This window comes from Diabrotica virgifera, chromosome 1 (assembly GCF_917563875.1).
Source record: "Diabrotica virgifera virgifera chromosome 1, PGI_DIABVI_V3a".
NCBI lineage: Eukaryota > Metazoa > Arthropoda > Insecta > Coleoptera > Chrysomelidae > Diabrotica > Diabrotica virgifera.
In genome coordinates this window covers 208147277-208173346 of record NC_065443.1, presented here as the reverse complement: position 1 = coordinate 208173346, position 26070 = coordinate 208147277, and the positions used below count along the sequence as shown (strand labels likewise).

At 33.2% G+C, this 26070-nt stretch overlaps 1 protein-coding gene across 1 annotated transcript in view; it reads right to left on the bottom strand.

Annotated features, from left to right (window-relative positions):
- Positions 1-26070, bottom strand: part of LOC114332161 (glutamate receptor ionotropic, delta-2-like) — a 174426-nt gene that overhangs the window by 14941 nt on the left and 133415 nt on the right. Inside the window, exon 10 of the mRNA XM_050646850.1 lies at positions 10065-10207. Within this exon, the coding sequence (XP_050502807.1) occupies positions 10065-10207 (143 nt within the window). The remainder of the gene's footprint in view (positions 1-10064; positions 10208-26070) is intronic.

The window sequence follows — 26070 nt, the reverse complement described above, 5'->3', positions numbered from 1 at the left end:
TTCTTTGAAAGACTTCGAAGAATGAGATGTCCAAAGAATCTGTACGGAAGTCTCAGAAACTACTGTCAAGACCGATATGCAAGCCTAAGCTGTCCAACAGGAAAAAAGACAAAACATATCACAAAAGGATGTCCACAAGGATCAGTTTGTGGACCTATGTTCTGGGATGTAATGCTAGAGGAACTGTTGGAACAATTGACTATAGATCCTGAAGTGCTTGGAAGCATAGCATATGCAGATGATTTGTTGTTGATCATAGATGCAAACTCAAGAAGAGAATTAGAAAATAAATCAAATGAAGTATTAATAAGAGTAAATGATTGGATGAATAAAGTAAAATTAACAATATCAGATTCAAAAACAACATATAGTTTAATAAAAGGAAATTTAGAAAGAGATCCAATTATAAAAATTAGAGGGAAAACAATAAAAAGAAAAATGGAAACAAGATATTTAGGTATTATAATAGACGAACAAAAATTATTTACAAAACACATGAATTGTGTCTGTGAAAAGGCAACAAAGATCATGCATAGCATTGCTAGTCTAGCACAGAAGGAATATAGAATTTCGTTCCGACAGATGAGAATATACCTAAGTACAATACTTGCATCAATTGTAGGGTACGGTTCAAGTGTATGGGCACATAGATTAATAAATAAAAAAAACGCAGAAAAATTAAATAGAGCTCAGAGAGGATTTCTTGTAAGAATGACGGGAGCATTTGGAACAACTGCAACACAGGCACTCACAGTTTTAACTGGAGTAATGCCAATGCATTTAGAAACACAAAAAAGAGCATGTAATTATTGGCTAAAAAAAGAAAAATATGAAAAAATAATACAAATAATAGGATTAGATATAAGAAATAAAAGAGAATTAAAAGAAATAATAAATAGAAAAAGACAAAATGAATGGGAAAATTCAACAAAATCTAGACGTTTATACAATTTTATACCAATATTAGAAAACATTCCAAATTATTTTAATCCAAAACAAGGTTTAATACACTTTTTAACAGGACATGGACCGTACCCAACATATTTGGAAAGATTTAACTTAAAAGATGATGCATATTGTGAATGTGGAGAACTAGGTACACCAGAACATATAGTGTTACATTGTGAAAATACTATAGAAAATGAAGAACATAGAGAAATGAGAAGAAGATTAGAAAGAATTGAAATAAGAGATATATTACAAAATGAAGAATATTTTGAAATATTAAACAATCTCACACAAATAATATCTAAAAAACAACAAGAAATCTATAATAATAGAAGAAGACAACCAATAATCCAACCCTGATGAAGTTGAGTAAGATAAAGTTAAAATAAATAAAATAAAATATAAATTCAAAAATAGATATTTACAATTATAATAATAATAATTCAATATAAAATAAATAAATAAAAATAATAATTCAATACATAATTCATAAAAATAAAAAAAAAAAAAAACTACCAACTCTCTTCTGAAAATAGAGGGACTGTCTTTATAACTTAGAAGGGAGTTGATAGTACCAAAAATATTTTAAATTGTTTATTTAAATTTGTTTGTTATACGTAATTAATAGATTATGGCAAATTGTTATTGTAAAAATAGATTTAATAGTTGAGTAAAAAATGTAAAAATATAAAAAAAAAATATCTGTAATCCCATCAGGAAAAAACGACCTGGATTAGTCACTAGAGGCCAGGTCATATGTATAAATAATAAATAAAAAAAAAAAAAAAAAAAAAAAAAAAAAAAAAGTGGTGGAGGACGATTTTGTTCGTTACACATCCGCGAAGCGGCACGCGGTACAGTACTTGTGATGTAAAAACGCTGCTAAACCATAAAATATAAATTAAAAAATCTTTTTTCACAGTGGCAGCATTTAAAGAAAATATATGCTTTTCGAAAATCTTACGTGGGCCACAACAAATAGCCTCGCGGGCCTCCAGTTGGACAACCCTGGCTCAGATTCTCACTAAACTTGAAGTCCTTATATTCATGTATATCTTCCTTTCTTGTTAAGAAATAATCTATTTGAGAGTGATTTAGTCCACTCTTATAAGTGACAAAAGACTTTTTACCTTTTCAATAATTTAACACTAGAAGCACCAACATTTCTGCATACCTAGAAGCACCGGTGTGGCCAAGATGACGGGTATTAGAATTTTCTATCGCCAGTTGTTTTCGTATCGTTTTTTAATTGAAAAAAAACCTATATTGAGTTAATACCTACTAACAAAAGACAATTAGTTAATTTAAATAAATAATTTAATTATTTAAGCACAATTTATGTAGTAACAAAATTTTTTAATTTTGCTTGTACAAGACTTACACAAAAATTTTTTACATAGGTATATGACTTTCACATGTTTTATTTTAGTTTTAGTTCCCAGTTTTTCACTTCTTCTTCTTCAAGTGCTATCTCTGCTGCGGAGGTTGGCAATCATCATAGCTATTTTAATTTTTGAGTCAGTAGCTCTGAATAGTTGTTTTCAGCTGCATCCAAACCTCAGCCATGATATTCGTCTTCTTCCGATGCTTCTTCTGCTATCTACCCCTCCTTGCATTATGTCCGAGATATTGTAGCTTTTGTCACTGCCTACGTTTTTTTTTTTGATTAAGGTGATGTATCTCTGATTTGTTTCCGTTGATATTGTCCAGCCCTTAGTCAGATGATTTTGTCGCAATTCTTCTGCTAACTAAAGTAGGAAAGTTTGCCCAGATATTTGACAACCAGTAACTTCCTTATACAGAATCCAAGCATTTATTCCTACCATATCTAAGATATTAAAAAAAGCCTGCAACGGCCATCTTCTTGAAGCTGATTTGGTTAAGCACTCTATGGCCATCTGATCTACAACGTCTACTCCGTATTTTGTATGGTTGTAGTAGGTAATGGTTTTAGGTTTCTCCTTTTTGTCTATGCCTATTTCAATATTGTTCGAGCATAGATAATTCAGCGCTAGAACATTTTTAATCATTTTTCTCTGGTACACCTGATTTCCCTAGTTAGCTCAAGTCATCGTGTATGAAAATTTTTGATTTGTATAATTCCATCTTTTTGTTTTTTATTGACGGAGGAATATCCTTTCTTGCTCGGTTTATTGTTCCAGTTCTGCTGGTAGCATTCTTTCGTAACACTTTTTATGTATCGTGACTAGTGATGTGAGTTGTAAAATTACATAACTTACGTTACATAAATTACACGTAACTTACGGTAATATTACATGATACCCGTAACTTAATGTAATTTATGTAATTTTTGGAATTTACGTAATTTATGAAATTTAACGTAACTTATGATAAATTTACATAAATTACCGTAATTTATGTAATTACTGGTAAAATTACATATATTATGGCAACTTATGCGCGCGCAATTGTCGTAAGTGCGGTGCGCCGGTGCCGGCGCGCGCGAACCAGTGGGTGCTATTACGCTCGTCGCTCGTTAGTCGTTCCTTAGTCTGAGTCAGGCAGGTTATGTTTACATTTCTGTTATTGTATGTGTAATGTGTATGTATAAGTTAGTTTTCGACTGTTCTTTCTCTATTCATTCACGCAGCGTTGGTTACTTTACATTTATTTATAAGGAAGCACAGAAACTATAAGGTAAGAAATATATTATTTCTACAAACAGCAAAACACGTGCCGGTGATGTCCATAGCAACCTTAGATTGGGAAACACAGGGGCGGGCCTATCGCATATCGACTGTACGTTAAATCTAACGCGCGTCATTTTATATGTGGCTACAGTACTTAATTCTGAATTCGGTTTACCAAGTTTTATTCGATTTTTTAGATTAGTTTACTGTACAATAACTATAAGAATGATAGGAGCAACGGGGTACTTGTGCATGTAGCATGTGTAATTGAATTACACTGACATAACTTACTAAATAAAAAATTTTGATAACGTTGAGGGCAAAATAATGTAGTTGTCCGATCCAGTATTCTGCTTATTCGAATTTCATTAAATTGTTACACAGATTCAATTTTAATCTTTCTTCTATTTAAGGATGCCTAACAATTTTTTATGCCCTCGTGCCCATCAAATACTTTGAAAAATAATGTTTTTTCCCTTCTTAATGTTTAAGTCTACCTGAATATTTTTTTTAGGTCATAAAACATGGTGAAACGTAAGACAGATATCTGGCTTTATTTTGAAGTGTTACCTGCGGGTTCTTCTAATCAAAAGACCATAAATGTGAGGTGTAAATTTTGCAAGAGTGTACATGCAAAAAATGCTACAAGAATGAAATCTCATCTTCAACAATGCACTTATGTGCCGCATATGATAAAACTTAAATTCAATATTTTAACTCCAAAGTCAAAGGGGAATCACTCTAAATTTCCATTTGAAACATCCATGAAAAAGATCACATCGGCAAAATTGGATAACGATAACACTGATGCTGCTTGTACATCATCAACGGTTTCCACAGCATCAACATCTGCTTCTGATAACATTCATGTGGAAACACCTGTTTGCACAAAAATCAACAGAATACAATCATTTTGTGATCGAATGACACACGAACAAAATAACGAATTGAATATTTTGCTTGCTAGAGCTATTTACACCAGTTCAGCACCACATTCAATTACCGAGAATGAAGATTGGAAATTGTTTTTTAAAAAAATTAGACCTTCATACACCTTACCATCGAGATATATGTTATCAAATCGTCTCCTGACCGAAGAGTACGAGCGAGTTGAAGTTCAAGTTAATGATAAAATTAAGCAAGCTGACAATTTATCATTGCAATGCGATGGTTGGTCCAACTTGCGAAATGAAAGTGTAATTAATTTCATTGTTACAACACCCGAACCGTTATTTGTCAAATCAGTACTAACAAAAGCAGAGAAGCATACCGCAGAATATATAACAAAATTAATGGTTGAAGTTCTGGAGGAGTATGGACCTAAAAAATTTTTCGCTATTGTGACTGATAACGCAAAGAATATGAGGAAGGCTGTGAGACAATGTGAAGAGATGTATCCCCATCTTGTATCATACGGCTGTTTAGCGCACACATTACATTTATTGTGCAGCGATATTTTGAAATTATCTTCAATAGAGACACATTTGTCACATATTATACATATCGTTAAAACTATTAACCAGTGTCAAGTACTGAGAGCTCAATTCACAGAAATAAGAAATGAGATGAAGTGTGGAGTGTCTCTTAGCCTACCTGTAAAAACAAGATGGGGTTCACATGTAAAATGTCTTCAAGATCTGACTAAATGCAAGTCCGTCCTACAACGTCTAGCAATATCTCCAGATAAAACAATTCAAGATAGAATACGCAGCGCAAAAGCAAATTTACTTGATGAAGGATTCTGGATAAATTCTAGCGCTCTTGTTGAATTGCTTAAGCCAATTACTGAAGCAATAACACGTCTTGAAGGAGATTCTTCGTCAATTCATTTGGTTTGTGAAACTTTCGCGAAAATCGGTAGTAACATATCTACTCATTTAGAATGCGTGAAACTAACGGATTGCGAAAAAACAGAAGCGATGGATAAATTTATATCAAGGAAGGAATACGCCCTTCAACCGATCCATTTTGCCGCAGACTTACTAAACCCTCGGTCTGTTGGTGCAAATTTATCATCAGCCGAAAGGATTGAAGCGATGAAATACATTACTACTATGTCAACCACGACCACGATAGAGATTGGTGATGAAGGAGTGTCAAAGATTACTGAGGATTTAGGAAACTATTTAGCTAAAACAGACTTTTTTGGCGAAACATTTTTATGGAACATACTCGATAATGTCTCTTTGGTTACATGGTGGAAAGGATTTTGTGGACATTCATGCCTCTCCAAAGTTGCAGTCAGGATATTGACAATGCCGTGCACTTCTGCGGCAACAGAGAGAAGCTTTAGCTCCCAGAGCAGCATTCATACGAAGAGAAGAAATCGCCTAACAACTCAAAGGGCAGCAAATTTAAATTATATACAATATAATTCAAAATTGCTGAAACGTTCACGACAACATCACATACAAAGTCAATATCCTATAGAAGAGACTGTACAGAACAACGTTTCGATAGAAGGTAGAAACTTACAGAAGGAGATAGAAGTAATTGAAAACCATATTTCCGAAGAGGAAGAATTAGACGAGGTAATTTTAAATTTAGGCATTTTTTAGATATGTGATATGTGCATGTGATATATGCAGTTTGCTTCTTTTCCGATTTTCCAATGCATTCCACCGTTTTCGAATAAAAAATTATAAATCTTATGTTTTCAGACAATATCATCATGGCATTCAAATACAACAGGAAATGGAAATTCCGACGATGATTTTAATTTTGCTGACTTTGCAATGACCGATGATGAAATTGATCAAAGAATGGAAACTAGGGAACAGAGACCAGCACGCATTTTGAGACAAAGCAAAGTGAACATTTTAGAAAACGTCTTAATGAAATCGGTAAATTAGTGTAAACACATACATATTTATTGTTTATATTCCAAAATTATCAATTTCAGGGTAAAGGCACAGAACAACCCCAAAAAAAAACGGAAGTCGAGAAGGATACTTCAGATGCCGAAAACAAGGTAGTTAGATCTGTATATATTATATTATAAACCCATTATTTTTACTCTCTATGTTTACACTTTCCTATTTAATTTCAGGATGCAGTTCTGGATTTGCCGGAGATAAAAAAAATTACACAAGGCTCATTGGAAGAGCAAACAATTGAAACTTCGACGTTTTATAACAAGAAGGTCTCCAGTTGTCTGCGAAAAAGGAAGTTGTGATTTATAAAAGCCGCTTAAAACAAAACTAAAGAACCTATGTTTTCATTTCTTTATTATTTGTATGTATTTCTTATCCACTTTTCTTTATTTCATAAGTATGTAGTTACTTTGTGTTTATTATATTCAATATGAATGCAAACAATTGATTTTTTAATACAATGAACATAAATTACATAAGTTACATAAATTACATCTGGTTTGTAATTTTTGGGTAATTTTACACGTGTAACTTACAATTTCTGAAATTACACGTAATTTCACATCGCTAATCGTGACATTTCTTCCCTTATTTATAAATGGGCCCATTAGACGGCTAATTATATGTTCTCCTAGAAGTTGATTCTCTGGTCATTGTTCATCTTTTCGTAGGTAAGGAAATCCGTGCAATAAATATTTGGACTAGAGATTAGCTGTAAGCCAGAATTTGATTCCAAACTTATCGGGTTTATACGCCATGTACTGGGTAAAGTTACATCTTGCCTTTGTGGGAAAAAGCTGTTTGTCGACAGATATATTTTAGCCAGTTGTAGGTGTAGTAAAATATACAATTAGCTATAAATAAGTTCCATATTGCCGACGCAAGTGCAAATTTAGCTGTTGATCATCGCTCAGATCTGGTACTTCCCTCCGTAATAAGGAACGCATTTTTTCTAGGTAGACATCAACATATTCAACAAGTAATTACACTAAGTACCTACCTGAAAAAGAGAACTTGTAATCCTGAAATAGATATAGCAAAGTCCTAAATTTTTAAGTTTCTAGAATAACTATGAATAAGTAGTAATACAGAGGGTCAAAAATAGAAAGCAGTCAAAATGATCGCCCTGTGCTTCTAGGTATATACTAACACATCGCAAAAAGTAATTACACTACATAAGTACCTGTAAAGGAGGAATTATAATCCTCAAGTAGATCTAGGAAAAGTCCTAAATTATCTACTTTCTAAAACAACTAGGAATAAGTAATACAGAGGGTAAAAAATAGAAAGCAGTCAAAATGACCGCTCTGGTGCTTCTAGTGTTAAAAAAGAATTTCTTAATAATCATCATATCAAGACTAGTGCTAATTCCAATACGTCACCTACAGGTTCATTTTTAGTTCCAAACCCTAAGCCTGCATTTGTGACTTGAATGTAAGCGATTTGTACTCTCCATCTTTTAAGCGCACCTACCATCTCCATACACTCTCACCTGTAAGACTTCCTAGACAATAATATGCTGATTTCTCTAACCGGAAATCTAAACGGACTCTCAGATTGTTTTGGGAATATTTTACAGCAGGAAATACCATCATTTCATCGTAGTTTTTGTTACATTGAAGATGTTGTATTTCATTATTATGGTTTGAAAACATTTTTGGACATTAAATGCTTTGTCTATCAGCATCGAATATCTTCCACGATTTGGCCAATATGCTACCAATGCAACCAAAGTGCAATATTATCCCATTAGTTCAGAGAAATAAGGAAAAAAAAATATCCTGTTGGTGACACAACCCCCTCCAGACCGAAACCAAGTTTTTTGAGTAGTACGGACATCTATATTAATAACCTATATGTTTCCTGCAGCTGATTTTGATGATATACATAGTTATAAACAAATGAAGATAAAAAAACGGTAAATCTTTTTTTCCTCCAAAACCAAAAAGTTAAGTAATTTAAACAAATTTGAGAGTAAGAAACTCATAAATCGTATAAAAAACTTCAACATGGCGTTCATTGAATATGTCTTACCTCATTGGTTGCTTAGAAAATTGCAAAATAAATCATAAATTTTGAGTTTTTATAAATATTCATAACTTATGTAAAAATTAACTTAGAACGTTCTATTACACGGAATGCTGAGACTTCTGGCGCTTAAATCATACCCTTAATTTCAAAGCAATTGGTCAAATAGTTTAAAAGGTATTTTTTTTCCCAAATTAATTTTTTTTGCAACGCTATAAGTCAGAAAATGATGAAGTTACACTATGAACATACGCCTGTTTTGGATTACTTCGACAACGAATATTTTACTGTGCAACATAAGAAGTACGAAAGTAAATGGCGCTAATAATTATTCCAATAAACAACAATGTAATTTGCAATTTACTTTCGTTCTTCTTATTTTGCACAGTAAAATATTCGTTGTCGAAGTAATCCAAAACAGGCGTATATGTTCGTGGAATAGGGTATAATACTTTAGATAGTATATGAAAGAAGAAGATTTATACTATTAATTTAATTAAAACAAAATGACAAAAAATAATTCTAAATACTGCAAAATTATTTTGCAAGAACATGTGAATTAAAAAAAGGGGGGGCTATATTCGTCCCTAATTGTCCTAGGAAAATTGTTTTTCTTTGTAAATGTGTATAAAAATTCAGTCTTTCCAAATATGAAAAAATAGTTTTTCCACGGGTAACGATTAAAAAGTATTCTAATTGTTTATAAGTAAGCAAATAATCGACGTGTTTTGCAAAATAATTTTACACTGTTTAAAATTATTTTTGTCATTTTTTTAATTAAGTCAATAGTATAAATGTTCTTCTTCCATTAACTGTCAGAAGTCTTATTGTAACCTCATAATTTCCTGACTTATAGTGTTGCAAAAAAAAAAATGAATTTGGGATAAACAAATTAAATAACCTTTAAACTATTTGACCCATTGCTTTGAAATTTAGGGAATTACTTAAGCACCAGGAGTCTCAGCATTCCATGTAATAAGAAGTTTCTATGTTAATTTTTACATAAGTTATGAATATTTATAAAAACTCAAAATTTATGATTTATTTTGCAATTTCCTAATCAACCAATAAGGATAGACATATTCAGCGAACGCCACATTGAAATTTTTTAGACGATTTATGAGTTTCTTACTCACAAATTTGTTTAAAATGTTTGACTTTTTGGTTATAGACGAAAAAAGCGAAAATTTACCGTTTTTTGATTTTTATTTGTTTATAACTATGTATATCATCAAGATCGGCTGCAGGAAACAAAAAGGTTATTAATACAGATATCCATACTACTCAAAAAATTTGGTTTCGGCCTGGAGGGGGATGTGTCATGAGAAAAATCTTATTTCTCTGGACTACATACCCGTTTACATTTTTTTCTGTACACACCAGGATACCTCCTGTAAGGTCTGTTCTCGAAGCCAATGTATTCCGACATTAGGAGGCAGGTACTTTATATCGGAGATCTCTTCCTGTTAAATCTTATGTAAAATAATTTTTAACAGGAACATATTTTATGGTTTCAATCAAATTATCTGGACTAGTGATAAAATTTAAATAACATTCATATTACCTAAAAGTAAGATAAAGAAGGCCGTGGATAGATCGGCAAGTCTAGCACTTTGAAAGGTTTTTGGTTTTTCACATTTCATCAATGCGGGATATATTATAGAAAAGATGTAATCATAAATTCCAGTTTCGTACATTCTGCTGACGCTAAAACAAATTTAAATTTTAAGTTTTTTTTCTTTAAAGTCAAGTTATAGTTAAGTTATGATTAACGTTAATATTTTTATTTTTTGTCGCCCAGGATCAGTGGTTTCTTGTGTTTTTATTGGTAAACTAGTGATTTTACCAGTCACGTCGCCATGCATACAATAGGGGATACAATCAATTACCCCCTACAGTCACTGCACTCATTCTTTTATTTCATCCTATTTTATCGTATCTCCCTCCTAGGTCAGGAAATGAAGCATTTTGGCCCGCAATTTTTTCGTCCAGCATGGACTTACTTAGGCAGACGGCTTAAGTATGTTATAGGTAGACGTATTAAGTATGCTATAAGAATTTTCTAAGCGAATTACTAAGGTTCTAAGTGCCACCGAAGTGGTTAAAAAACTTTGAATAACAACAGGCTTATTTTGCCCGCTTATTTTGTATTTACTGCTACATTGCAGAAAGAGTAATACTTAAAGACATTTTTAAGCAGTCGTATATCATACAAAAATCCATTATCTTTATTTTATTTCTGCACGACTTTGTTCCAAAACGAATCGTTTTAAAGTTATAAGCAAAGAAAGTAGAAAAAATCGATGTTTTTCTAAATTTTTAAATATTTTAATTTTTTTATTATTGATCCGGGGATATTTGAGAAGGAACATAAATCAAATATTTTTGTTGACGTTGTCAACTAACTTTATCTGCAAAAATCCGAATGCCATCTCTCACATCCAAAAATAGACGTTTTTTCACAGGTCAGCCCTGGTCTATAACGGCACGTGGCACTTGCGACAGAAGTGACTACTTCTTAAAGCGCGTTATATACTATTGAAATTGTATGTCTGATTATCACTAAAGTATCGTAGTACTAGAGGTCCCGTCATTTGAGAAGGCACTAATTTGCATATTATTGTACTGTATAGAAGTCAAAATTTGAAGGTTTTTTTTAAGCCACGCCTTAGCATTAAATAATTTCAATACTCAGTAGCAAAATTCAATGTCAGTAACCAATCACCAACTTTAAGAACGGTTCTTAGACCATTTTTAGATGCGCTATAATATGCAAATTAGTGCCTTCCAAATGACGGGAGATCTATCATGCGATATTTAACAAAACCAGCTTAGGACATTTCATTAGAAGTCGCAAATCAGTTTGGTTGATTTTGTCTGCAGATATATGTTTGACGAATCCCTTTTGTGGGACAGGATATTTGACATTTCTCAAGCATTAAACCACATTCATGGTAAATCGTTGGTGTATAGGGATATTAAACTGTCCAATGTGATCCTAGACACATGGCAACTATTTCAAATTAGACGACTTTGTCACTTTGATATATAATGTGTTAAATATAATAGTAGGGGAGTAAAGTATGCTAAATTTGCAGTCACTAGAGCGTTATGGGGACCAATTGGGTTGTGATTATTAGGTCCTAAAATTAAAAAAAGTTAAGTAAAATTTTCCATTTTAGAGGGCGCTTGTCATTTTTTAATTTAATTTTCCATTTCCAACAATTGTTTTTTCCGATCATAGCGCCATCTATCCATAATTAGAAAAAGTGACTCGAATAAAAGTTGCTTATTTTTACGTAAAGAATCCAAATCTGCAATAAAAATTTGGGGGTCCCATTTAAGATTTTAAAGTATCCCCCCACCCCGCCCCCGTGGGGGTCGTGTTTGGTACCATTCGATAGATTTTTCAAAAACATTTTGAAAGTGTATTTTGCAGTTTTTCGATCTGATGTTCATTTTGCAAAATATTGCGGGGTTTGTATTTAAAATTTTAAATTTACCTCCCACCCCTCTCCGTGGGGGTCATGGTTAGTACCATTCGATAGAGTTTTGAAAAATGTTGAAGACGTATTTTTTAGTTTTTAGATCTGACGTTCATTTCGCGAAATATTCGCTTTTCTTTTGTGAAAATTTTGACTCACCCATTTCCTTACGCCCCGCTCAAATCGTCAGATTTTTGAAATATACACTCTTTTGCATATACTTAACTTACCTTATCATAATCTGACAATTTGGAGTATTTTTAACCATAGACATTTTTTTTGGCCCCCTTAACGAATCTCCTTGTGTTAAGAGCCAATATATGGTAGATGTACATCTGCAGGGTAACAGGATTCTCCCATATGACAATCTGACGCGCTCGAGTAACTGCAAAAATCCCCGCTTGGGCTCCCGTACCATAATATACAGTCCGTCTAATATACTTACCGTTGCACGTCATTATCTTTGTCAGAGATCTAAGTTGACATAGTTGCCAAAGTATAAAAAAAACCTGAATCCATTTTAAATGAAATATATCACGTGGATTATACAACAAAACAAATTAATATCGTCTAAATATTTCGTGTTGGTATCATGTGACGTCACGGGCTATGACGCGGATGACGTGCAACGGTAAGTATATTGGACGAAGTATAGAATGTATTCATTATTTACATTTTCATTATTATCTTATATTTATATTAAATTATTTAATTTTGATTATTATTATTGGCGTGGACACCACAAGGGAGAAGGAAAAGAATAAGGCCGAGAAGAAGCTGGAGGAAGGGAATTGAAAAAGAACTAGAGGAAAAAGAAATCCCTCCAGGTCTATGGTTAAACAGAGAAGAATGGTGGTTAGGAGCCGGAAGGCGTCGAAGAACGCTGTAAGCCGATAATAGTAGTAGTAATTATTATTATATTTTAAAAATAAAACTACTGGTTGGTGAAGAATAAAAGAAGATTATCTATTTTATTTTCGTCTATTTTTAGTTTCATTATCATTATTAGGTATCTTGGGCACTGGCGAAGAGTCCATGTAACCACTGTTACCATTGGTAACAGTTAAAAATCTTGCAAATAAATATTTTATGACTACTGTGAAATAATTCCATTTTATGTTTTTTTCAATAGAAATATGAGTGTTAATACTAATTTACTAAAAAGCCAACTAGACGCACGAAAATATTGGCGAATTTATGCAACTGGGTTGCAGGTTAATGTTACCACTTTTAAATGTGGATAAAAATGAAGGCCCATCGGCTATTGGTCGGACGATCGAAGACGGCTCGTGTCTGAACATTTTGAAAGGCGAAGGCGTAAGCGCGCTGTGGATATTAGTATTCTTGTTATTGTCATTTTCATGATCATTTTTCAGTGCGTAACAAATGATAGGAAAAAGGGTAAGTCCGTGATAACACACATTTATGACATTTATTCTAACATGACATTTTAGTTAAATCTGACAGTTGTCACATTTTATTTTGAATTTGGAATAAAAACAAATCAAATGTGTTTCTTGCATTTATAAAATGGTATTTTCTTTGATTTGTATAGTCTTATAAATTATACAGATTATATTTGTCATATTATTACCTAATTAAAAAAAATTATTGTTTTATTATGGCGCCATCTATCGACAACTAGAATAACTAGAATAAATGTTATAAAAATGTCACCGACGAAATGTAATCACCGACGTGCCTTTTTTTCTGTCACATACAATTTAATGCGTTAGAAAGAAATCGAAAAACTGTGACGCACTGAAAGATGATCATGAGAAATACTTTACCACTTTGTGGAATGGTACAATGGTTACTTACCTATTACAGTGTGCGTGCAACTAAACATGGAGGAGTGTCGTTGACGACTTTTTTTTTAAATTTTTGACACTATGATTATACAACTTAAAAATAGGTTTTCTAATTTAATGCAAAACATTTTCAGATAGGGCCTTTCATCAATTTGTACAGCTATATGGAAAAAAATTTGACACATTAAAGTTAAAGAACAGAATTGACAGTTCTTTATAATGATCCAGATCATATTAAAAAATAAATGTACATACAAGAATTGTGTCAATATTTAACGTCTTAAGAAATTGATAATGCATTTCAGGAACCCTTTAAATTGGCAAACCTATTTTTAATAATTCAGGCTACAAGTGCCGGAAAGAAGTTTTTCAGCAATGAAACGGATGAAAACATGCCAAAGAAATACCCAATTGCAAGATCGAATGTCGTCATTTTTCTTAATTTTCATTGAGTAACGTTTTTTAAACGGATTAATCACAGAACTCTCTTTCTACGATTCTGTTATTAACATTTTTCCAGATAAATTAAAAAAAACTTTTTTACATCTGGGTTTGGTAACACTTTAGAAAAAGTCACGCGTCGCCACTGATCTTGGGTACACCAAGAGAACAATTTCTTTTCTCCTAAAACACTGATTTCTTTGAGCCATCTTTCTTAAAAGTTAATATATCATATTAAATTAAACATACCGGTTCACATATAAAGAAAATAGTTTTTTAAACACAACTAAAAATAATTTCTTACAGATAATTTCTTGCAGTAGTGTAAGAAATATAATGTTAAGTTAATCCATATTTATATTTGCGAACAAGAAATTTTCTTGCAATCAAATAAACATTTTAAACCACAAAAAATAATTCTTCAGAAATACCCTCTGTAGTAACTGTGGTTATAAAATAAAAACTTTATCATTAAGCCGAAATGTTACTTGCATTTGCAAAAGAGATTTTCTTCCACAAAAGAATTGCGCAGATTAACTATTTATGATTTAATTGTCAGTGTTTTTCAAGATGGCGTGATATTAGTTCATGTTCATATAGATGGATTTTGGATTTGTTGGTGTTCTTTAAAAATTAACGGATGTTTTGAAGGTACGTACATATATAGGTATTAAATAAAAGTAAATTGAGTAATTTAACCCTTAAATACTAACATCTTAAATCAATGACGTAAACATTAACTAACCGCCTGACAGACAGGTTTAACATTTTAGTGGTAATTTTAGTTTTTGTTAAATATTCTAATGCAGAGAAATATCTCGATGACTTACTGAAATTATTGATTATCTAAAAAACACAATAATTAATCTAGTTTTTCTGTATTTATTAAAATAAATAACATTATAACAAGAATGGAAGGATTGTTTGTGTACCTTTTTACTCCTGAAAAAAGTGTGATCAAAATTAAACAAATTAAAGAATCTTAATAAAAATTTATAATCGAGTTAAACAAAGGGTAAGAAAAATGAAAATGAAAAGGTTTTTAAAAAATGTTAAAACAAAAAAAAAACTGACAGGTACTATATTTAGTACAGTGTAGCAATGATAGTCAGTGGCAATATTTTCATCACAAATTGATTCCACTTCGCTTATGTCGTCTTCTACCTCATCAAACCATTTAAAAGAGTTTCCTCAGGGTCTTTATTCCCTTATTTGATGTTTCTTGACGAACTGGGGCACAGTATGTGTAATGACGAACTGGGCACAAACACTAACACCCCGTCTATTAGACGGAAATCACACTTTGAGCCTCAATATCTTTCGAATAACAACCTGCCGCAAATTGTCGAATTCAATACTACTAATAGTCCAGATAGCCACTGCGCATCCGCTAGGAAAAATATTCTAATTCGGATTTTTTGCACAGTCTTACACAAAAAGGACCCCTTTTAACAAATTTGCATGTTGCCAGACCAAAAGTTGGTCAAAAATTTTTTAATCGTTTTTTTTTTTTTTCCTAAAATTATTTTTTTGCATGGTACAAATTTTTTTTAGGTTTTTTGGATCATTCCAAACAGAAAAGGTCTTTAGTAACTTTCCTCTAAAGTTGACAGTTTTTGACATATAAGCGACTAAAAATTGAAAAATTGCGAAATCGGCCATTTTTAACCCTCAAAAACTATGTGAAAAACTGAAAATTTGAATGTTGCCAAGGTAGGTAGATATTCTTTAAACATTGATTGATGAAATCCCGAAGAGTTTTTTGCAATACAATATCAAAAACCCCTTTGTTTTTTAATTGCCAATCAAGCGTGCGCGAAACTATTTTCCACCGTTGCATGTGTATGCAGTATGGTGCAAATGAAAGGAATAAATTCGTTATTTCGTAAACAGGCGACTTTACGGAAAAATCCCGAAGTAGGTCGATTTTTATTTTTAAGTTATGATATTGTGACATATATGGTATACTAGTGACGTCATCCATCTGGGCGTGATGACGTAATCGATGATTTTTTTAAATGAGAATAGGGGTCGTGTGTTAGCTCATTTGAAAGGTTCTTCAATTCTCTATACAGTAGTATAAACATTTACATAATTATTTATACAGGGTGTCCAATAATTTAATTTTTTTGTCAATTTGCCAAATGATTTAATTTAATAAAAATTTTTTGCACACCCTGTGTAAACAATGATGTACATGTTTATATTACTGAATAGAGAATTGAAGAACCTTTCAAATGAGCCAGCACACGACCCATATTCTCATTTAAAAAAATCATCGATTACGTCATCACGCCCAGATGGATGACGTCACTAGTATACCATATATGTCACAATATCATAACTTAAAAATAAAAATCGACTTGTTTCGGGATTTTTCCTTAAAGTCGCCGGTTTACGAAATAACGAATTTATTCCTTTCATTTGCACCATACTGCATACACATGCAACGGTGGAAAATAGTGTCGCGCACGCTTGATTGGCAATTAGAAAACAAAGGGGTTTTTGATATTGTATTGCAAAAAACTCTTCGGGATTTCATCAATCGATGTTTAAAGAATATCTATCTAGCTTGGCAACATTCAAAAATTTTCAGTTTTTCACATAGTTTTTGAGGGTTAAAAATGGCCGATTTCGCAATTTTTCAATTTTTAATCGCTTATATGTCAGAAACTATCAACTTTAGAGAAAAGTCACTAAAGACCTATTCTGTTTGGAATGATCCAAAAAACCTAAAAAAAATTTTGTTCCATGCAAAAAAATAATTTTAGGAAAAAACAAAAAAAAACGTTTAAAAAATTTTTGACCAACTTTTGGTCCTGGCAACATGCAAATTTGTTAAAAGGGGTCCTTTTTGAGTAAGATTGTGCAAAAACTCCGAATTAGAACATTTTTCCTAGCGGATGCGCAGTGGCTTTCTGGACTATAAATAAAAACTCAACTTGAAAAGTCATAAACGGGTGACCTTCAAAATTTTCTAGGAAGGGAAATATCACTCTTTCAACAAGCGATGCCGTCTGAGAGACGGGGTGTTAATACTTAACGGTTAAGATGTAATAATATTATTGTTGCGTATCCGAATGGTTATAAATGGAACATAATAGTATCTTTATATTCTTTTTAGGTATAATGATATACAACTCTGAAAGAAAGGAGATTATTATAACTGGGAAATAAGCCACAATTGAAAGCTGGGACAAAATGATAAAATATATAGCTTCAGAACAATATTAAGAATATATTAACCAACTGCGGGGCCTTCCAGAAATGGTAGAACTTTATACATGTAAGTACCTTTTTAAAAATGTGTATACTTATGTATCAACTAAAGTAGGTTTCTTGAATGTATCGTCTTCTATAAAAATATACAATACAACGCTATATCAAACATGGCGGGTGCAACGCTGAGGATGTTTTCTGTTCATTTTTTTGTGGTAAAGAAATCAGTTAGCCTAAAAGAAATATGTTAATGGTTAAGAAATTTTATTGCTGAAAACTGTGAATTAGTTAATATGTATTCAATGATTTAAGATATAAACTAATAATACTTTCCCGTAATAAAATTTCTTAATGATTATGTTTGCTGTCTCTTTTAGATTATAAAAATAAAGAAAATTACATATTTTGTTTGCTTCAATGTTTTACATTGGTTGTATTTTCCCTCTTGTTTTAGCTAAACAATGTTAATTGTGTGACTTAATATTGTACAGATAAATAATTAATATTTCATTAACAAAAAGAAAAAAATAAACAAAGATGTGTATGTTAAATAATGCCATGTTTGAACTAAATATGATTGATTATTATTAGTATTAATAGTTCTTATATGGGGCCGTGTATTTGTTTTTTTTTATTTCCTAAATTTGTCAAAATAAACATCTATATCTTTATAAAAAAATATTATTAAAATAAGTTTACTTTTTCTACATAACGATTTTGTTTTAGCGAATTGCTGAGATACAAAGTGCTATTAACAGAAGAAGGAAAAATTGAGGAAGTTGGATTTGCCTCTCCATCCTTTTATTGTTGTGTAGAAGCCAGTGGTTTAAAAGTGGAGAAAATATTTGTATGTAATAATAACGTTGTATATCTTGTTTTTATTAATAAATAATGATTTTACCTTAACACAATTATTTATTTCGTCGTATGTAATATCACTTTATTTTCAAGAAATATTAACTTAACATTAAATACATTAAAATGGTAAGATAATAATATTCCTTACTAAGAAATATTATTGCTCAGAAAGAATAGTTTTGTAATGTCAAAAAAATATATTCTTATGACTAATAAAATTAATTAACATCAAGTGTAATTTATTTCTGATAAATGGGTTTGAAGTTTGCCAGAAAGTGATAGTTCAATCATGTTTAAGATATATTTCTTTGGCTATAGTAAAATTCATTTGAAATATTTTTGAAAATTATATATTACATACAACGATATATTTCTAAGGCAATATGCAAAGTCGATCTTTCTTAAAAATAAATAAAGTTTCTTTATGTCAAGAATTTTTTTCGCTCGGTGTAGCTATAAGAAGTATTCGCTTTAAAAATTACAGACTGTGTTAAATATGAAGTAAATGTGGAATATCTGTACTGGATACTTATTTAATTTTAATATGATTTATTTTTTAATCATTTAAAATATTTAATATAATAAAAGATAAAAAGTTAGGGATTAAAAAAAATCTCACTGGTAGGAATCAGAACTCATTTGCAGTCAACTAGTGTCAACAGCGAGTATAATTATAACTACCGTATATGAAAATAACATTGTTGCTTGTAGTATTTTCTTTACAATTTCATCACATTTTTTCACCTTTTAAACCTTTCTTGGATTTCTACAAATACTTCAAAATCGAAATTAGCTAAATCGGTTCAGTTATTCTGAAGCTGTTATAAAAAAAGTTAAGTATAAAAGAAATAAAATGACCTTTATTAAACGTCATTTAATATTTGCAGATCGACAAATGTCCCTAACAGACTGCGTGACTTGTTGTATTAGGCTTTTATAATATTAGATATCAATTACTTAGTTTTGTAGTATTTTAATGATTGTTTAATATTAGGTACTTATTAATCAAATAAACGAATTAATATATTACAAAAAAGATATTTTCTTAACAATATACAAATTTCTATTAGTTAGGAACCTTTAAATTAATTTTTAATTGTCTGCATATTTTATAAAATAAATACACATTCTAAGTCAATACATATTTTTCACTTTTAGGCGGCACACATATTGGAAGCGGGTTCCTGCTTACGGGCAAACCGCGCGGTTCTCGCAAGCTGGTATGGTAACACAGTGAAGACGGGTAAAAGCGAGAGAGATCGTTCAAATTTGTTAGTTGCGTGTGGTTGCGTCTACTACTTGTGGCAAAATGTCGTCTTCCGATGACGATATAATTGCTTTAGATTCTATTTTGACTAAACTGAAAAGAAAGAGAGTTGGTGTACATCCTATTAATCGAGAAAGATTAAGTTATGGAGAATATCATCATCTAGTTCAAAAATTTAAAGATAATGAACGATTATTCCAGTATATGAGAATGACTCAAGAGACTTTTAATTATATTTTGGAGAAAGTGGAGTATCGTTTATATACATATTTACATTACATATTCATTGTAAAATCACTGAACTCGTGCGACAAAAAAAGGGAATAAACTAAATTCTCATTCGAGTAAACATTAAAACCGCGCAGAAAAAACTAAATTCTCATTCAAGTAAAAGCGGTCAGGCGGGTTAAAGCGGTTGGCCCGCGCGGACCTGCTTTGACTATGTTCGTGTACATTTAAAGACGTGCATTCTTTTTGAAAACGTTTAAAAGCGGGTCCGCGCGGTTTAACCGAAAGCGGAAACCGCCTTCACTGTGTGCGCCGACTTAGGCTACAAGCCAGACAAGCGACATTTTACGGTGTCGTAACAGCAGTAAAGTGAAGCTCGAAAATGGGTCCCACGGTGAGTAGTGGATGGCCAGAGTGGCCAGACTGTGCTGTAAAATATCGCGCTGCAACATCGAACGGGCCCATCTTCGGCGTCGTATCGCAAACGAATGGGCCTGGGTCCAAATTTGTAGCTCATCTAGCCACAACAACGACCAAAACACTGTATTTACATCTCGCGACACGCCGTAATTTACATCCCCGTCTAGCCATGTTTTTTAGTGCAGCTAATGCCGCTTCATTTTACTGCTCTTACAGCGCCGTAAATTATCACTTGTCTGGCCGTAGCCTAAAGGCCCCGTCTCACCATCAAATAATTGACAGTTATTTGATCAAACTTGACAGTTAGTGACACAAAGTGACAGTTAGTATGTATAGTTTGTGTCACTAGTCAAGTTTGACTGTCAAGTTTGATCAAATAACTGTCAATTATTTGATGGTGAGACGGGGCCTTAAGGCTATTATGGGATTTTGTGGTAATTTGAAACAAAATCAGTGCAAATTCATAGCTCGTGGGTTTTTGAGAACTCTGATCAGGAATATCATGACGGCAATGATCTCCGACGCACCTGGTGACCAGAATAGATTTTTGTGAAAATTAGACACAAAATTAGTGTGCAAAACTGTCAATAGGGGTTTTTCGGGTCTCTGATCACCAATATTATGACGGCGATGCTTGGTGCATCGCCGTCAGATGCAGATTATAATGAATGCTAACATAGGCAAGGAGCCGCAGCTATATGGCACAATAGGAAAACACTCACTGTACAATGAAACAAGCAAGAATGGGGAGTTTTTGATAAATTTTGCCACCAGTAAAAACATTGTTATAAGTTCCACATGCTTCCCACATAAAGACATGCATAAAATGACATGGATTTCACCAGATGGAACCACAACAAATCAAATTGACCATGTGCTGATAGACAAAAGAGCAGCCAGTATTATCTCCGATATGAGAAGTGGAACCAAATTTAGATGCACAGTTAAGAGGGAAAGAAACCAAAGACAACAAAGGACAAACAAACTGGACCTGGAAAAACTGAAGATCCAGGAATGTAAAGAGAAGTTCGAACAAGAAGTCGCAAATGACTTAAGGACGCTAGAACTGCACTTCATAGAGGGCAAATGGAGTAATATCAAAACAGCAGTACTGGCAGCAGCAGCGACCAACCCGGGAAACAAGAAAAAGGAGAGAAAAGGAGCATGGTTTGATGAGGAGTGCAGACAAGCAATAAAGGAAAGAAATGAAGCACACAAAATGTACATAACAAGAAGAACACGGGAAAGACGAACATTATTTGAAGTGGCAAGACGGAAAGCAGACAAGATATGTAGAAAGAAAAAGAGAGCCTATGAAAATAGACAAATAGAAAAAATTGAAGAAAATTTCAAAAACAACGAAATTAGAGGGGCTCACGAATACCTAAAAACGATAAGAAGTGGGTATAAACCTCAAACAAGTCTATGTAAAGATGAAAGTGGGCAAATAATAAGTGACCAACAGAAAGTCACAGAAACCTGGAAGCATTATTTTCAGACCCTACTTGGAACACAAGTAGACATGGAAGATGAAATGGGTATGAACTATATAGAAGAGAATGACGTAGGTAACGGAGTATAAGCTCCAACTATAGAGGAGTTCTCGAAGCTATTAAGGCCCAGAAAAACAATAAAGCTCCGGGAGTTGACGAAATACCAGCAGAACTGTATAAGGTAGATGGCGACCACCTAGCAAGTCACATCCACGCGCACATCAAAGATATGTGGCAAGAAGAGAAAATACCCGACGACTAGAAGAAAAGTATAGTATGCCCGGTCTATAAAAAAGGAGACAAACTCCAGTGGAAAAACTACCGTGGAATCTCTCTACTATGTACAGCATATAAAGTCCTCACGTATATTATAAACCAGCGGCTTCAACCACTAGCAGAAAATATTATTGGAGAGTATCAGACGGGCTTCCGACGGGGAAGATCGACACTGGATCAAATATTTACAGTCAAACAGATCTTGAGCAAATCATGGGAACACGATATTGATGTTCACAACGTGTTTGTAGACTTCAAACAGGCATACGACTCAGTCAAAAGGAACAAACTATACTATATATTGGCTGAATTGGCAATACCACACAAGTTAATAAGACTCATTAAAGCCACAATGGATGAAACTCAGGCACGTGTACGAATACAAAACCACCGGACACACTTTTTCAAAATTTCGCAGGGCCTAAAGCAGAGAGATGGGCTGGCCCCAACATTGTTTAACCTAGCACTGGAGTATGCGGTTAGGCAAATGCAAACTGGACGAGGAAACATACTGACAACCGAACGGTTCAACTGGCCGCTTATGCCGATGATATTAATATTATGAGTAGAACATCAAAAGGAACACAGGAAACATACGCAGAGTTAACAGAGTTAAAAACACAAACAAAAATGCTAGGTCTGTAAATTAACACAGAAAAAACAAAAATAATGACTCAGACGAGAAGAAATATAGTCCCACAAAACATTATACATGAAGATGACATTGAAACGGTTGGAAAGTTTACATACCTGGGAGTAGAAATATATGCCGACGGATCAGAAGACGGACAAATACGGAGGAGAATAACGCAGGCAAACAGAGTTTATTTTGCCCTCTCCCATATATTTCGGTCTAAAAGTGTCCACCGAAATACAAAGATGAGAATCTATAAAACTTTAATTCGACCAATAACATGCTATGGCAGTGAAGCCTGGGTCCTGAAAGAAACATCCAAAAAAAACTCGACACATTTGAAAGCAGAGTACTGAGGAGAATACTAGGACCTGTGAGGGAAAACGGAATCTTCAGAAGTCGATACAACAACGAATTTAATCAACTTTATAAGGAAGCACCCCTGTCCGACTTCATTAGAATACAAAGATTGCAATGGGCCGGGCAGATGATAAGAATGGGAGAGGATAGGCTACCAAAAAGAGCACTGAATGCTAGAATGCAGGGAAAGAGACGGGTTGGAAAGCCAAGAAAGCGCTGGGAACACACAGTAAACAGCGACGCACAAGCCCTTTTAGGAGTCCGTGTATGGAGAAGAGCAGCCACAGACAAGCAAGGGTGGAGGCAAAAAATAAATGAGGCCAAGGCTCAATTTGGGCTGTAGTGCCGTAAAAGAAGAAGAAGAAGAAGAAGAAGATGCACTTGGTGATCCGTACAAGCCTCGTCTTCTGGAGTTTTGTAGAAATTCTATACTAAATCATTTCAAGCTCGCTATTCGGAGGTTTTTGGGATCGCTGAATATAAATATGTGTGGGGACTATTCCACAGAAGTTTTATGGTTTTATCCCAAAAACATTTGAGTAACGAGTTTGCACTGATTTAATATACCTATAGGTATATCGATTTTATACACAACGCCTCTCCTGGTCAGCGGGTGCGTCAGAGAGACTATCGCCATCAAGATATTCGTGATCAGCGTCATCAAAAACCCAGAGTAATATATTTGCACTGATTTTGGATCGAATTTCCTTAACTCCAGATGAGACCCATTATGGGCACCAGGGCCCAGAGCACGCCAAATAGAATTCTATTTTGCTGACGTCACAAAATAGAATTTCGTAATGGGAGAATCGACGGTTGCTACGCAACGTGACGTCACTAAAATAGAATTCTTTTTGGCGTGCCCCCGCACCAGGTGTCTAGGATATCATCGCCGTCATGATATTAGTGTTCAACGATAAAAACCCCCGGATAGCAAAATTTTTCGTCAATTATTTCCGAATTACAAATTGATCATTTTTCATCACTGTGAAATGCATTTCGGAAAATGCATTTTTCTTGTTCAATATTCTATTTCCAGAAGAAATTTTCATTTCGTCATCATAATTTTTGTTAACAAAATTTCCTAACGCTCTTACGAATCGAATTTAAAAAGTTTCATGGAGATTCATCCAACTGCAAAAATTTGGTAGTCTTTGGACTTTTACTGCTTTATTACTCACCTATATCCGACAAGACTTAACTTATCGACCAGCCCTGTTGCTACACACGTTCCTACCATTACCTACTACAGTTAGTTTGTCGGGCTGTCGGTATATCATAGCTGTACAACCAGATCGGTCGGCCCGACCGTTGGGTACAACTTTTTCTGTCGTGTCAACAAGCCTATACACGCACCAACCATCGGGACCAACGTTGTGCGTCACGAAAGTTGGGTGGTTTAGTCGGAACGTGTGTAGGGGGTTTTCGAAAACAACATCACAACTCAAAACATTGGTATTTTCGAGTTAGACCTACATACTTAATAGAGGCCCAGCAAAATCATTGATGACACAAGTGTTGCTTTTTTAAGTTATTTTTGTTTACGTCTTCTGGTAGAAAAATATCACTTTGTGATGTGATACAGTGGGGATCTACTCGTAATTTTTCTTTTAAATCTGACCAAATCGAAAGGATATTCGACTTGGTCGTTCGATCTCAAAATTATTTTTAATTATTGTAACAAATTAATTAACTTAATTTAACTATTGTAACAAATTATTATATTTTCATTTGTACATTTTTATCCGGACTGTTTGCGCCATCTATATTATAGAAGCTAAACGAGCGCAGTGAGAGAAAAAAGAACTTCTAGAATACTGCGCAGGAATCGGCGAGTTCGGTAAGTTTCCTCACGTTTCTGTTATCCGAATACCAAATGAAGAGCGGGGAGAACGACAAATTTTTTTCGGTAAAATGAAAAACTGGAAAGTCGCCAATTATGGAATAACATTTTGTTTTGGGGATATAAAATAATTCCTTTATAGAAATGAAAACAATTTAATGTTATGACACATCAGTCATACATTTTTAGGTAGTATGTAATTAAAAGCCTTCTATTAAATATCTTAATTAACAAAAAAACAATTGAACAAAACAACAAAATCCCAAATGAGTAACCAAATATGGAATAGGTACCCATATGTGGAATATAGGCATAAACCAACATATCAATAACAAAAATAGACATAAACATCTGAGATCAAATAGGTAAATGTAAATAGAAAATTGTAAAAAATGAAATAAGTAACTTAATTCACAAAAATTGGAATAAATCCTTTGTAAAAGGTATAAAATTTTATTAAAATCCCTAAAGGGCTACATCAGAACAAAACGTTTTCGATTTTATTACAAAATCATCATCAGTGTAAGACAGTCTGGATGCTAGCTGAGCCACCAAAGAAATATCGGGGTAATAACCCTTCAAATAAAAAATTTATGCTTTATAGATGCATATTTACATAAAATGCCTTGTGATGAGCAAATGGCAACAGGAATAATGCCCTAAGGTAAGGTATTTAACTTCCCAACATGTGGGATACAAAAAATTGAGTTGTTTACATTTTGATGACTTTACGGCAACTTAGAAGTATCCATAGAATGTTCATCCATTGAATAAACGTAATACATTGGCTCAACTAACGAAAATAATGAATTGATGAACATCGCTTTGTTGTTCCAATAAAACCAAGAATTGGACAAATTTTAAGTATTGCGTTTATTGTCTGAATTAACATTTTTATTGATATTACGTATCTTTTTCGTTGAGTGAATACAGGGCAAAATCGCTGGAAAGAGAGACCCAGACCGAAGAAGCCAAAGATCTGTTTAGAGCTACCATAAACAACATTAATATTCATAATATGATCGCAATCGTTCGATAATCGGACAGGGTACTGAAAAAAGACGAAGTACTCTAGAATCTAGAAGATGTACACATGTGCTTCAGCTTCAGTATAGTTTGTGGTGTTGAGTTAAGGTATTCGAAATGAGCAAATTTTGGGTAAAAAACAGGTTGATTTGACATGTAAAATGATGTTTATGCAATTTTAAAACATTTTTTGTTTAACAAAGCGTTGC